Here is a 15,914-nt window from a genome sequence, read left to right as displayed (position 1 = left end):
TGCAGGAAATCAGAATAACTAGTGAAACTGTCACAAATTTACTTTTACACATATTTAAATATCTTATAAACATATTACAATACATGGCTGGAGATGCCTGCTCATGGTATTAATAAGAAAATGGGATCTGAATTATATTTTTACTTTTAGTTATTATTAACTTTAAATAAGTTAGATTATAAAATAATATCCTAACAATTTTAAAATCAAGCCTTATAGTTTTACTTTATTTACATTAAATACATTATTATAATCTTAATGTTTAAATTAAAACATATCAGCATATATTATTTTATAAGAAAATGAGATTAAAATATGGGTATATATATACATATATATAATATATTACTACTCACTTTTAATCGTTTTGACTCCATAATCAAAAAAGCATTGGCTACAAGTTACTTGATTTTTAAGAGTTTGAGTAAAATGGAATGAAGCAAAGATGGACTTCATTTGTGGACTTGTTTTATAGTCATATGTTTAATATAATCACTGTTGCAGTAAAGTAACTTACTTTTAGATTGAGTGAAAAATGCGACACATTATTTATGTTAATATTGAAAAGAATTCCTGTCATGACTGGAATAAATCACAATAGCCCATCTTATACTGCAGGTCATCTTACTTTTGCAATTTCAAAACAATAGCACAAAATATTTAAAAGCAGACAGACTTGGACATGACAGCCAACTCCAGCTCCAGACTCTGCCTACCACTCTGTAAGGGAAAAAACAAAAGGTACCTTTCTGATGTTGTCGCTCCTAGGCCCTGTTAGACACACACCGGACACTGACACACTAACGTATTTCCTCCCAAGATGACCAGCAGTTTTGGCTGCCCATTCTACTTTTTTTTTTTTTTGAACAACAACACTAATAAAGTCAAACGAGACTGGGAATGAAAAGAACAGTGGAGACATCCGACAAAAATGGCCCAATTACCACAAGTTCATATCTTACCCAAGGACTTAAAGCGAATACCTCCTAGGCTTGTGAATCAGAGCCTGGTTAGGGGCTGACTGTCATGTACTCAAGGTAACGTCATGTCCAGCACTATATCCCACTAATTCCTGGGAGCTGGGCATCAGTCAGAATAGTATGGGTTCCTCTTTCATGTATCCACCAGCAGTGAGGTAGTTATATGGCAAAGCAAACGTATATTTGAAATTTTCATTGCTTGTAATAATTTTAAGATGTCAGTTATAGTCTTATTTCTAATTGCTAGATTTTATAGATATCAAGCTCATCTTATGAGTATACAAATGCTCAAAAATCTCCAAACATCAAAGAAAATATTGTGAATAAATATTTTATTTTTCAAAGGAAAAATAATAATTAAAAAAAACCAACTTTGTTATGTTAGGACTTTTATTCTGAGGATAATATAATCTAGAGTATTAAGACTAATTTTTCACAGGTGAATAGCAGTTTTCTTGGGTGATTATATTACCCAATGCCACTTGTAAGAGATGTTTGTCTCATTTGATAGGCTTTTATTCACTCTTAATGTCTTGAAAGAACTCCAAAATCATCTTCCAAGTATAGAGTATGCCTAAGGAAAAAATTGAACCCAAAATACAGCTACTGACTATTCAATTTATTTAGAAAAAGATACCAACAAACTTAGATTAATTCATGTAAGAGTTATCTTAACTTTCACAGTTTAGGTTGAAATTCTATAAAGATATATATATATATATATATATATATATATATATATATATATATATATGGATGCTCATAATTGTAAAAGAAAAAAATTATTTCAACCTCTAAAGCCTTGCTTACAACATGTATTTGTCAAATTATTTTTTCTTTTGATATGTAGTTATTTATTCTTATTTTAGAAATTAGTTTATAAATTAAATAGTAATGAGTTAATAAATTTATACATAATACTAAACATTCAAGAACAAATACCTTTTTAATAAAAAATCTTATAATTTAACAATAAATTTTCACTTCTTCATATCTGTAATGCAATTACCAAATGAATTTCTTGAAAGTGGATAATAAATACACCACTAATATTTAATGTAAACCATTATGATAGGAGGTGTAACTCTTATGAAGGAATGTGTTTTCTCCTTAATCCATTCATTGTCAGTTCAAATTTTGGGTATTTTGCTTTATTTACTAATTTTAAAAATAGTACATTTTAAAATGCATAAAGTAACTTTAAATCTTGGCTAATAAAATATTTATTTTGAGTAGTAGATTGAAATATTAACATATTTAAAATTTATGTAAAAATTAAATTATAAATAAAAAACATGACAGCAAAAAAATATAAATTTACTTGGGAGAACTGAAACTAAAATAAATTTAGAGTTATATATAAATCACTAAGATATATTGCACGTATTATATCATTTTCTAAGATATATAGTCTTTACTTTTAACATTTATATTATAAATTTTAAATAATTATGGAAGTATTTTGCAAGCACCTCTGAGCATGCAATGTTTTATACTCATATACTATTAGATGCAGCTTATATTTTACTTGAAAAGGTAATTAAATGGTTAAATCTTTGATTTTTTGCCAATTTATTTTCAATAGATTACTAATCATGCAACACAAATGCATCTAACCATCAAGGACTGATATGAAAGAGAATGTCTTACATCAAAGTGAAACAGGAAACAGGAGTTACACTGTATTCTTGTCTCAAGAGGATGTAATCTTAGAAGTACTTTAAATGCAGCTTCCAGCTAATGGATTAGGTTAGCTTAGTTATCTATGAAATAATGTACCTACTGTGGGTTAAGAAAAAAATTAGATGAGTATACTGTACGGGCATTTGCAGAAGCTAATTATTTTCTCAGAATCTCTCTTGAATGGGATTTGAGAACACCTAAAATGCATTAGTTAGATGGAGAAGCTGGATTATGGTTACATGCACAGAGGCACCCATGCAAGCGACTTATGCTAGCAAGAGCTGTCACCCCCAGCAAAGAGTGGGACATGGTGCCCAAAGGAAATGGCAGGCTGAATCGTATACCTTGCTGCATGAGAGCTCCAACTCCAAACCAGAAACTATTTAGCAAGGTAAAATTGTTTTCCACCACGTCCGAGTCAGGGTTGCATGGGTGTGGATTATACCACTCATAGGGACTAAACCTGTGGTAATTGACAAGAAAAGAATATATTTAAATGTAGTGAGAAGAAATTCTATCCAGCATTTTTGCTGCAAAAGAAACAGAAAGACAGGTAAGATTAAAAAGAAATCAGAAATAAGCATTTTTTATAGTATAATTTCATATGCATGACAGCAAAAGTTAAGTTTGAAGGCTCCCTGGCCTTTCCAGCTAATTTATAATAAACGATGATAAACGGCATATTTTCACTATATATTATTACTCCTGAAGGAAAATCTGTATACCATTAAACTGAGAACATTTTTAAGACAATCTTTTTCATGTGCATGATTAAAAATTCATTAAAAGACTAGAAAACCATTATAAAAACAAGTTGAGTTATAGAATAAACATTTTTAAAACTGTGGAAAAATAGCAAATGCAGAAGAAACAATACAAAACCAGCTTAAAATATTTTTCTGATGTAACACAAACTACCAAAATGATAAATTAAAATAATCACTGAATTATTATATATCTGAGAAAACAGTATTATAAACTTACATCTTTTTGTGTAGCAAACTCAGTTCTAACTTGAAAACCAAATCATAACAAACTGCATTCTGATACATGCTTCTGACATCAATATAACGTTCAGAGGGTATGGCAATTTGCATATCAAAGCAGTGTTAGAAGCAAGCAAGAGTCAGTACGAAGGCTGATTGGTTTCTACTTATTATTTGGAATCAGGTCTATAATTCATTTGAATCACTGATTTAAGAGAAAGAAAATAAAATCTAAAATTTGAGTCCAGTGATAGATGGTTTCAGAAATATTAATGATACTTCTCAAATAATTCAAACAGAGGGCTTTTCAAATTGTCAACTGTATACATAAATTAACTTATCCTAATTATAATCCAGATATATTTATCAATTAATGGTACTATCCAAAAAATCACTGTGGTAATTAAAACTATTTAGTCTATTACTAAACTAACAAAATATTTTCCTAATATCTCAAGTTTTAAAGCCACTCTTTTGTAAACCAAATTAGTTTGTATGCCCTTTATAAAAGCATTAAGAAATCTTACATTCAATCAAAGTTATTTGAATAATGTACCTGTCATTGCAATGAGCCTACTTTTCTTCACAATAATCTTTCTGACATATTAAAATTCAGAAGATGAAATAAACCATTTTCACCTTTCTAATACAATTTTAGAACACCCTTGTTTTAATAGCCTATGCTTGACAAACAAGAAATGTTTTGTTTGGTTCTCTAAGTTAAAGTGACACGCTGAACAAAAAGATTGATTGGATGGTAATTAAACATTCTGGTCCGATTTGTAGTCTAACTCAAGTAAAACTAGCTTTAGTTATAGAAATTTATATATTTTTATTTAAATTCCCTCATTAATTTTACTCTACTGAGTGTGTGTTTTAATAGTATTCCAAGTATCATAATGCTGGCCATCAATCTTTACACTAGAACGTCTCCTTTAAAAATATTTTTAATTTTAATTAACTATCTAAACAATCCATTGCTCATCAGAGACAATGTGATCCAGCTGGAACGCTCAGCTTCAGGCACTTGAACAAGTTGCATTATCTCTCTGTGCTGTACCCCTATCTGAAAAGGAGAAACAGTAGCAAAACCTAACTCATAAGAGTGTGATAGTTGTATGAGTTAATAATGTACTAGCAGACAGCAATTACTCAAGAGTCTGACATCCTATTATTAAATACATATAGTTAAATTTTGACTGTAGTTACATATTAAAACAACTGTTTTGATTTATTATTCATTAAACTGTTCTTTTTTTACCCCTACAAGTGTACTAACTATAAACATAAAGCTAGTCTGTAAGAGCTGGATTTAGTTTTTGCACATGACAAATCCTAGAAACACTACCATACACAATGAGCACAGAACTGTGGCTGATCGAGACCACTCGTTTCCGCATAGAATTCCAAGAGCCCTTGAGGTTTATACGGCGCTTCATGGAATTCCATGAAATGAGGGGAGAGAGATGTGGTGATGGGGCTTCGGGAGATATAAATATGCACGGCTTTGTCCTCTCTTTCCAATTTATATTATTTATATATTAAAGCTTTCATATACATATATTCTGAGAAGGAAAGACAGAAAGAAAAGAGGTAAGGGGAAACGAGGGGGGGGGTTAGTAAGAAGAATCTAGAAACACTGACCCAATTCAAGAGACTATCTACTTCAGTAAGGGCATCTCATGTATAACTTAATTGAAAGTGAGGGGAAAATATACGTCAAATTAACACTCAAATTCAAATTATATATGCCTTTCATGTGCTCCACTTTCTCTGTTTCCCCTTAAACTAAAGATTTCTGGTGGACAAAAGCTCTGAAATCTGTAAATCTAGCTAACATAAATACTATTTCACTTGAATTTGTGATTTGCTCCCCATGATCATGCTCAGAAAGCTTTTCCTGTCTCCCTTTGACTTATTAGCATTCTTTTCTGTGTTACTGTTAATCACGCCTCCTCTCTTCGAATTCCTAATCTGAAACAACACTCTCACTTCCTTCTCCAACACACATGCGCACGCGCGCGTGCACAAACACACAAACACACACACACACACACGCCTTTAACTGCTCTGTCTGTGGTCTGCTTTGTCTTCCTCACATTTAAGGCATCACAGCTGATTCTATTTCTGTTCTCTATTTTTCTAAACTAAATCATCTCTCCCTCCTTCAGATTAAGTGCTATGCTTAACTCTGTCCTCCGTGTTTCCAGCAGAACTTGCTTTGGTATTTGTGCCTACCTTCCATCTCCTTCAGGTAAATTTTTTAAAACTCTGTTGGTCTCCACAATAATTTTTCTGATCATAAAGAATTATTTCCATCACCTCCAAACTATACGTTTATTGTCAATAGAGTTAATTTCTAGTGACCTTAGAGTAGACTTCAATATTAATAAATTCAATGTGAACTCATAATCTTTCCTCTTAATCCTTGCCTTTTACTGCCTTCTCCATCACTACCAATAGCTTCCCCTGCCAGCATCCCTAAATTAACAATTGCAGTGGTTCTGACACTAACCCTTAGCTCATTTAGGCTAACACTTCAAAGTCACCTTTAGTTCTTTATATTCTTTGCCCTGCAACCTGACCTCCAAACAGTTGTCAAGTTGTATCAGTCTACCTCCAGAATGTCTCTTTCATTCCTTACCCTTCTCCCTCCCTGTTTACTTCCATTGACATCAATGCTGGTTCTGGTTGTCATATACCATAGCAATAGTCTCCTATCTGGACTGTCCACTTTTTAATTTTTCATTCCAAATTTGTAAGCTCCAAATTCTGCTTCTCTGTTAATTTTCCATATTTCCATAGCTCTATTAAAAACAAATCTTTAATCTGACCATAGTCTACTATATTATATAAATACACATGCTTTTAGGGAGGGAATTCAGGATCCTCCACATACCTTTTCAGAATTATGTTTCATTACTTTTTCACCCACCTGCTGGGCTACTGGCCACTTTAAAAAAAAAGACTATATTAACTATAATAATTTTTATCCATTTCTTTGCTAATATTGTCCTTCAGCATGTAAATCCCTATTCTTCACTCCATTGATATTCAAATTTTACACCCACCATTCAATCCCAATCCAGTATTACCATATTGTTATTGTTTTTATGATCCTTTCATGGAGGGCAGTTATGGTAGAGACCAGTTACTATCCCTCAGTATTCATGGTCCTGCCTGAGTTTCACCAGGCACTTGACTGCCCAGCAAATAAAACTATACTTGCACATCTTGTAAGCAATTAAATTTGAGCCAATGGAATATGAGCAGTGTAGTGTGTACAACACCTGAGAACTCTCTTTAAGGATATGTGTCCAGGACTCTCTTTTCTTTTTCTGTCCCTCAGGGAATGGTGGCAACTAAAGATGTATTGGAAACCCCATGTTTAGGATGGCAAAGTTGCCCTACGAGGCTTGCATTGGCACTCCACTGGTCTATAGATTATTCAAAGAAATAAGGTTTTTGGTTTAGAGTTCCTGTTTTTTGCCTACCTTTGTTAGTGAATCCTGACCAGTACTTGAATGATTCAGGTACCTCCCTCTTCATATGTACAGCACTAAGCACTTCATATGTACACGTTTACCATCTCCTGGTTTCTTCACTGTAAAGTATCTATCTACTCTCTTCTACTAGGTTTTAAGCAAACATAGTTTCTGTACGCCAACTCTAATTTAAAAATATAAGACATAAAAAGTATATTTTAAATATTCTTATGCAACATTTACTTCTTTTTAAATTTCTGGACAAATATCTAAAATAATAATCTTCTAATTTCTTTACACCTAATTTTTCTTTAACCCTAAGATTTTGTCTCTGCAAAATCTTGATTTTGTTTTTCAACCCATTGTCTTCTTCTCAAGGCTATTAGCCATATTGTGCTAAAATTATTAAGCACCAGCCCTTTGATATATTCTCTTTTAACTACTGTGACCTGCATATCTGCTTTTCTACTTTCTGCCTAATAAAGCATTCCTTTGGCTAAAAATTGGTCACAGATCTTTCTTCTGTATTTAGTAAGTAAACACACTCAAGGTTTAATCTCTGTGTTGATAATTACAAATCCTCAAAATTTATGGCCGTGATTTCTCATTCAAAGTATTCCCAACCACCTTTGTATATTCCTACTTAGGCAGCTCACTGTTACTTTATACATAAAGTGTTTAAAATTGAGCCTAACTCTTCCTATACTAGCTCTGCTTCCAATTTTTTCCTTTTCTACAATGATATGACATATCACTGAATTCTTGAGACTCAAATTTTATTTCCACATGAGATATTATCTCATATCATCAGAATGGCTATCATCAATGAATCTATGAACAACAAGAGTTGGTGAGGATGTAGATAAAAAGGAACCCTTGTGCCCTGGATGGGATTGAAAATTGGTGCAGCCACAATAGAAAACAGTATGGAGCTTCCTCAAAAACTTAAAAATAGAGCTACCTCATGACCCAGCAATCCCATGTCTGGGTAGTTATCCTAAGAAATTCAAAACACCAATATGAAAAGATATGTGCATCCTTATGTTCACCACAGCATTATTTTCAATAGCCAGGATATGAAAGCAACCTAAGTATCCACTGATAGATGAATGGATAAAAAAAGATAATATACAATAAAATATCACTTAGCTATAAAAAATAATGAAATCATGTCCCAGCTAGTTGGCTCAGTGGTAGAGTGTTGGCCTGGAGTATGGATGTCCTGAGTTCTATTCCCAGTCAGGGCACACAGGAGAAGCGCCCATCCGCTTCTCCACCCTTTCTCTTCTCCTTTCTCTCTATCTTTCTCTTTCCCTTCCACAGCCAAGGCTCCATTGGAGCAAAGTTGGTCCAGGCGCTGAGGGATTAAGAAGTACAAATTGGTAGCTCCATGGCCTCTGCCTCAGGCTCTAGAATGGCTCCAGTTTCAATGGAGCAATGCCCCAGATAGGCAGAGCATAGCCCCCTAGTGAGCATGCTGGGTGGATCCCAGTTGGGTGCATGTAGGAGTCTGTCTCTCTGCCTCCCCGATTCTCACTTCATAAAAATACAAAAAAAAAAAGAAATATTGTGTCTATGGCCATACCACCCTGAACGCGCCCAATCTCGTCGAAATCTTGTAATTGGTGACAATGTGGATGAAATTAGAGTGACTTATGCTAAATGAAAGAAGTCAGACAGAGAAAGAAAAATACTATAGGATTTCACTTATATATGGAATCTAAAGAACAAAATAAATGAACAGACAAAACAGAAATAGATTCATAAAAACAGAGAACTGAGGGTTGTCAAAAGAGAAAGGGTTTGGGGGAATTGGGTACAAAATATGAAGGAATTAAGAAGTACAAATTGGTAGCTATAAAACTGTAATGGGAAGGTAAAGTACAGCACAGGGAATATAGTCAATAATATTGTAATAACTATGAGTGGTGCCAGGCAGGTACTAGAATTATCAGGGTGATCACTTTGTAAGTAATATAATAGTGTAATAACTATAATACTAATATAAAGTAATATTGAATATCAGCTGAAATTGAAAACAAAAGTTTATTTCCATCTTCTTTTTATCTCCTTCCTTAAATACAAGTATGCTTACACCATATCAATTTTTGTTTTATAATTCCTTTTTATGTTGTTTCACCTTCTATGGGACTTTCATCTTGATCCTAAATTAAAAAGTTTGGAAGTCAATTCCTACTTGGTTCCCCTTTTTCCAATTTTCTAAAAATTAACTTTATATTAAATTGTGTACCAAGAAACGTACCTTCTCTAGAATCAGTTTCTATTAGCTAGTGAATCAGATTTAACATTCTTTTCTTCTGAATTTCAAGGATCTATAAAATGACTTAATTTTTTTTTTTTGCTTTATTCCATTATATGGAAACTGGCCAATTCTCTTGTTATATCTTTGATTATTCTGCTCTTACTAATGAAAAGGCCTCTTCACTTCAGTTGGTTCAACCAACTAGCTTTTATTCTATTTTCTTCTGAAATTCCAGAGGATTTATCTTTTCCCAAAGCTTTGGTTTCAAATCTTTCTATGTTACCTATTGCTTGTGCTCTACTATTGGTGTTTTATGTACCAGTCTTGAATTCTCAAATTTTTATGAGATTCTTGAGAGATGGGATTTTTAGCATTATCATCATCATCATTATTATTATATTCAGTAACTAAAATGGCATAATAGAAGGATTACAGGTTTGAGGGCTAAAAGATTTGAGTTCCAGACACCTCTATATTTTGTACTTGGTGACAAGTTCTAAACCTCTCTGAACTGAGATTTATCTCTAAAAGGAAAGGAAAAAATACTAAAAATTAGAGATAAAATATGCAAAGCATTTTGTAAACTATACAGTGCTACATAAATTAAAAGTATAGAATTCTTATTTAAAGGTTCTTACTAGAGTCTTATATCAATAATAATTTATAGAGTACACAAAATTATCTACTACTTGTTAATGTTTTTTAACCATATTTTTCAAAATGCAAATTCAACATTTGAACATTTTATCAGAGGCAAACTACATCACAACTACTCAAGAGTACACATATGATTTTTTATAATATTATAGATTATTTTGAGCCAGTGAGCTATATACTTTCACATATTTAATCACTTTCTTCTTTCCACTTCCTGAAGTTGTATTGACCTTTCTAAAATATGTCTTCCTCATATTTCAGGATTTAAATTCAATATGAGTTGATATCTTCATCATTATTATTTCATAGCTATACTCAACTTTCTTCTGTATTATAAATCAACAGAAAATCTTGTTTTAAACATCAACAACAGTAATTATGATACTCTGAATTTTCTGCTCCTCTTTACTCTGCTTAGTCCTTCATTGACACAGCAATCCTTCACATCAATTTAAACTGGGATTTAAATTGTTGATAGGAAAAATGAATAGCTTTGCAACTGTAGTTTATCTTAAACAAAATAAACATAACCATTTCCAAAATCGACTATAAACTAATACTCAGTATGTAAATAATATGATAAGTTTTTTTAGTTTTGTATACGTTTTACAAAATGACTACAGTTTTGTTTTTTCTTCCATGGTCATAATATATTATATTTAACTGAGTATGAAATGGCAAATGAGATGTTACTACTTTTCAGTTGAAGTATCAGAGTAATTTAAATATCTAAAATTTGATAAAGTTTCAAATGTTATGTTTTTAATTTATGTACAAAAAATTATTTTGAATATTTATACCTATTTGTTAAAAATTGATCCATTTCATTAAATAAATATATAATTTTCAAAAGAAAATAGCATTGCATTTAATAAGGAAAATTATAGGATCCAATCATGTTTGTTTGGTATTAAATAAATCAGGTGACATGGTCAGCCTAACTGAATTGTTTAGGAGAGAAACGAGAAGCACATAAAAACTCCATATACATTAAAATTCTTCAAAGAATGTTTATAAACCATGTTTTTAATCACAATTCTATAGTTTTTCAAGTTCACCCTCCATTTAAGCTATGTACAACTGTTCACTATTACTTAAATGAGCTATAAACTATGTCAGGATAGGTGGTGATCAAGCCATGTTAGTACTAATACTGATAGCATAGAGACATTAGTTTATTTAGCATTTACTTGAAAAGTAGAGCATGGAAGTGGATATGATAGCTATCACTAGCATGAAAGCAAACAATCAGAAATGAGAGAATATTTCTAGAAATTAGATCCATATTGAATGAAAGTTCTAAGTATAGTTCTACTTGGAGATAAAGTTACTATTCGTTTAATTTAGGAATACCTTGAAAAGAGCTATGAGTGGAAACTTCTAAAGCTTTAAACAAGATATTAAAGGTTCAGCTGAGGTATTCCAGAGAAGGCAAGCTTAAACAATAAACTTAAAAATAAAACATATAATTAATAAGAATAATAATCTCACTTTCTATTTGTGTCATATTTGCCAAGTATAAAAACAAATCCAGCTATATTATCTCATTTTGAACTGCAAAGAAATGACCTGAGGTAATATTATTAACATTATTATAAAAAACAAGATTCATTTGGATCAGGGATCTCTGCTCAAGAGCATAGAAGGCTGGAGTCAAGTATGCAATATCCTCATGCAAACAAGTTTCTGCTCTCTTTGTATGGCCCAACCCACTCAACATTTCCATTTTTCTCATCTCCCATGAGAAAGATAAAGGAATGTCTTATGATCTAATTCAGTTCCTAGTGATAAAAGAATATTATTTCCAGTTTTTCTACTCTCTAGTCTATAAGGAGTTGGTTGGTTTTCACTTGGAATACAAAAGACCCTTTTATTAATTAATTTTGGGCACATTTTACCCTGGATTTTATAGAGTCAAATATTGCACACTGAGAGAATTCAAAAATTAAGAGTTGGTCATAGTGCCTTAATGTCATTGAGAAAATTTAAAAATTAAGAGTTGGTCATAGTGCCTTAATGTCATTAGAATACAAAAAAGTATTCATATATTTTCAACAAAGGTCTTGTTTCAATTAGCAAATACATTAATTGACATCTAAATTCTATTAAAATATTACATTATGAATTTTTAAATACCACAAAACCAAATTTAATAATGTAAGTATTTTAAATGTCAAAATTAAATAATAGAGGAATAGATATAAAATCCTTAAAGGAAGTCAAATTCACCTGAAGTCTAAACTATTTTTACAATATTATCTTTGCTTTATACTTTGCCATTGCCACCTAAATTCTAACTATTTTGCACATGAAATATAATATTGCTTTCTTTACACTGTCAGGAAAAGTTATATTTTTGAATCCATGAAGAAATGCTAAAAGCAAGAGCCTCAGCAATTTTTGTGAACCCTCACAGAATCTTTGAGATGGAATAAATCAAGTTAAAGGAATTTAACTCTACATATGGAAAAAAGAAAAAGAAATCTTCTAGGGTAGATTGGTTATATTTCCAAGTCATTCATTTCTAATTAACTTTGATTTTAGCAAAGAAAATATCAAGAAGTTACCTTAGAATATTTTATGTACCTATTAAGATCCATGACCAAAAATAATAATATGACTGAGAAATCTACCATATCAAATGGTGCAGTTAGGTTTTCCTCCTAATACCTGTACAAAACACAGGGGTTCACGCTGAGAAACTTCTGTGAAATTTAGACTGTTCAGTTATCTATCTTTTATAATATTACTAAAAGTCTAAAAAACAGAGACAATTACCTCAAATACAAATAGCTTTACTTCAAAGCAAACAAAATAGTGGTGTCTTCAGCAACATGCTCCACCAATACCCAAAACTGATGCCAAGCAATGATATTGTAGGTATGATCTACATATATTTGGCAAATATCATTTTACTTTTAGACTTTTTTTGTTGGTTTGATATAATGTTGTTTTTATGCTTTGAACCTTTGCTACCACATAGACCAATTCTAGTGCATAATTAATTTTAAACACTATTTTTAGCCAGAAAATTAGTATTGTGATTATTCCAAATAAATTGTTTAATATAACTTAAATAATTTCTTTTCCAAAAATAAGGATGACATTTTATAGCAGTTGTTATTAAAAATCTTATCTTGATAGTTATCAATAACATTTCCCAGAATGTTTTTCTATTATTTAGTAAATTAAATTTGTTTTACTTAAAAATAAATTGTGTGTATATTAGAATATGTCACACTAGCCCATACTGGAATTTTTTAATTGAGCACATTTAAACTACTTTAAGAATTAATTCCTAATGAAAATATATTTTTAGTTAGAGTTAATTTTAATTACCTTCCAAATCATTAATGAGCAGGATATTAGTTAAGATTGTATTGTGTTTTCTTTGCTCAGATGTAAAAAAGCTTCATAATATGGCCCTGGCCGGTTGGCTCAGTGGTAGAGCGTCAGCCTGGCGTTCAGGGGTCCTGGGTTCAATTCCCTGCCAGGGCACACAGGAGAAGCGCCCATCTGCTTCTCCATCTCTCCCCCTCTCCTTCTTCTCTGTCTCTCTCTTCCCCTCCTCCAGCGAGGCTTCATTAGAGCAAGGATGGCCCGGGCGCTGGGGATAGCTCTTTGGCCTCTGCCCCAGGCGCTAGAGTGGCTCTGGTCGCGACAGAGCGACGCCCCGGAGGGGCAGAGCATTGCCCCCTGGTGGGCAGAGCGTTGCCCCCTGGTGGGCGTGCCGGGTGGATCCCGGTTGGGCACATGCCGAAGTCTGTCTGACTGTCTCTCTCTGTTTCCAGCTTCAGAACAATGCAAAAAAAAAAAAAAAAAAGCTTCATAATATGAAATGATCTGGTGAAATTTTGAAGTTGGATAAAGTTAAGATATGTCTAAGAAAGAAATGAAAGTCCTCCTTCCCTATCTAGCACAGGGAAAGGGTCAGAATGCTCAAACCTGAACATTTCTTTGTATGATAGGCATCCCGGGAAGCCAGGCCTCACTGGTTTGGAAGGCGAAGTCCCCGTGTCAGCACATGGTCCTGTGGAGCAAGTCCATCTCTCGAAACCATTTGCTTATGTGAAACCCATGAGATACAAGACTGCAACTTTCACAGAATCTGTTTTCAAGCAGGAAGAGGCCATGGCCACCATGAGGGAAGAAGCTGGAGGGAAGGTAGAGGCTACCGCAGGAAGGCAGGTCTCCATAGGACCCCAACCTGCATGTGGGGTCAGCACACTTTCTTGGGCTGGATGTGAATGTAGAGTTGGACCATCATGAAGAGCCCAGCCACCACATGGAACGAGAATCCAGGCAGACCCTATCTGTATCTTATACTGAAGCAGCGACACTTCACGGAGACATATGGCAAGGCCACGGTGCCACATGGTCCAGCTGATGGAGACACTCCAGGGGCTGCCCGGTGCCACTGGCTTCTGGGGTCCCACGGACCTGTAACTTTAGCTGTCTACCCCTGGGTAGAACTCAGACCTACCAGGGGTGGGTTAAGCTTTGTGTTTCATGCAGACCTCCTTTGGCACCTATGTGCACAGGGTCCCAGCATTCTTTACCCATAGCACACACTGACCTCTGTCAGTTGCTGTCAATCTCCCTTTCTCTGATCCAGGAGTTTGCTAAATACTCCCTGTTCCCTAGTCCTAAACCTAAGTCTCTATTTCTTTCCCACTCTTTCCTCTGCCTTATCTGGATTGAGCCTGCGAGCTTCATCCCAGGATCCTAGCAGGGTCCGTGCTTACTTCCCATGCACCCTCTGTCACCCTTTCTGCTCTATCAAACACACACATATATTTAGCAGTCTTCCTTTGCCTTCCTCTGTCTCAGTGTAGTCAAGCTGTGGTAATATAATACTATAGGCTGGGTGGCTTTAAAACAACAGGACTTTATTTCTCACAGTTCTGGAGTCTGATGTTGAAAATCACAAGGTTCAGTGTCTAGTGAGAGTCTTGTTCTCAGTTTACAGATAGCTGTCCTCCTGCTGTGTCCTCTTGTGGCTGACAGGGTAAAAGAGCAATCTAGGGGCTCTTTTAAAAGGGCACCAATCCCATCACGAGGGTTCCACTCATGACCTAATCACATCCCAAAAGATCTACCTCCAAACACTATCTCAGTAAAAATTAGGATTTCAAAATATAAATTGAGGAGTGGAGCACACAAACATTCAGTCTATAGTATTTCCACCATGATTTTTTCTCACAAGAGATATAAAGACCAAACAGTTTAAAGAGTACACAACAAAAGAGGAAAAAGAAGTTACATCCAAGGCAATAGAACATTCAGAAAAAGACTTTTATATGATTTTAAAAATTGATTTTAAAGAGAGGAAGGGTGAAAAAAAGAGACACAAAGATAAATTTGTTGTTCCACTTATTTATACATTCATTAGTTGTTTCTTGTATGTGCCCTGAGGATCAAAAATGCAACCTTGGCATATTGGGACAACATTCTAACCAACTGAGCTACCTGACAGATCCAGAAAAATTCTTTAAAACTGCATAATTAATATCTTTAGAGAGATACAGGATAATATGATATTCTATGTACTTACATAAAAAGTCAATTGGAGATGTTTGAGATGAAAAATTTGTTGAAATACCAAGTTATGTTGTAATTTGAATTGCTAATGGACAGAACTGAGGAACAAATCAGTAAACTAGATATTTGGACAGAGGGAACCCCCGAATATGGCAAAAGAGAGGTAAAGTTGTGGAAGATGATTCACACTGAGAATAGTTCCAGAAGTTGGGGCATCTAACATAAAACTTCTACCAAGAGGAACAGAACATTTATATGAGAGCAATATATGAAGAAATAATGGCTAATAATTTCTCCACACTGAAGAAAGACATGCATC

At 33.5% G+C, this 15,914-nt stretch overlaps 1 protein-coding gene across 2 annotated transcripts in view; it reads right to left on the bottom strand.

Moving 5' to 3' along the window:
- The window catches only part of GRIK2 (glutamate ionotropic receptor kainate type subunit 2), a 696,770-nt gene that overhangs the window by 131,835 nt on the left and 549,021 nt on the right, over positions 1-15,914 (bottom strand). For both annotated transcript variants that reach the window (XM_066254474.1, XM_066254481.1), the window contains one exon: positions 3,008-3,126. In XM_066254474.1, the coding sequence (XP_066110571.1) occupies positions 3,008-3,126 (119 nt within the window). The remainder of the gene's footprint in view (positions 1-3,007; positions 3,127-15,914) is intronic.

This window comes from Saccopteryx bilineata, chromosome 1 (genome assembly GCF_036850765.1).
Source record: "Saccopteryx bilineata isolate mSacBil1 chromosome 1, mSacBil1_pri_phased_curated, whole genome shotgun sequence".
Classification (NCBI taxonomy): domain Eukaryota; kingdom Metazoa; phylum Chordata; class Mammalia; order Chiroptera; family Emballonuridae; genus Saccopteryx; species Saccopteryx bilineata.
Note: the sequence above shows the minus strand (reverse complement) of the source record. Positions and strands in the feature narration are given on the sequence as shown.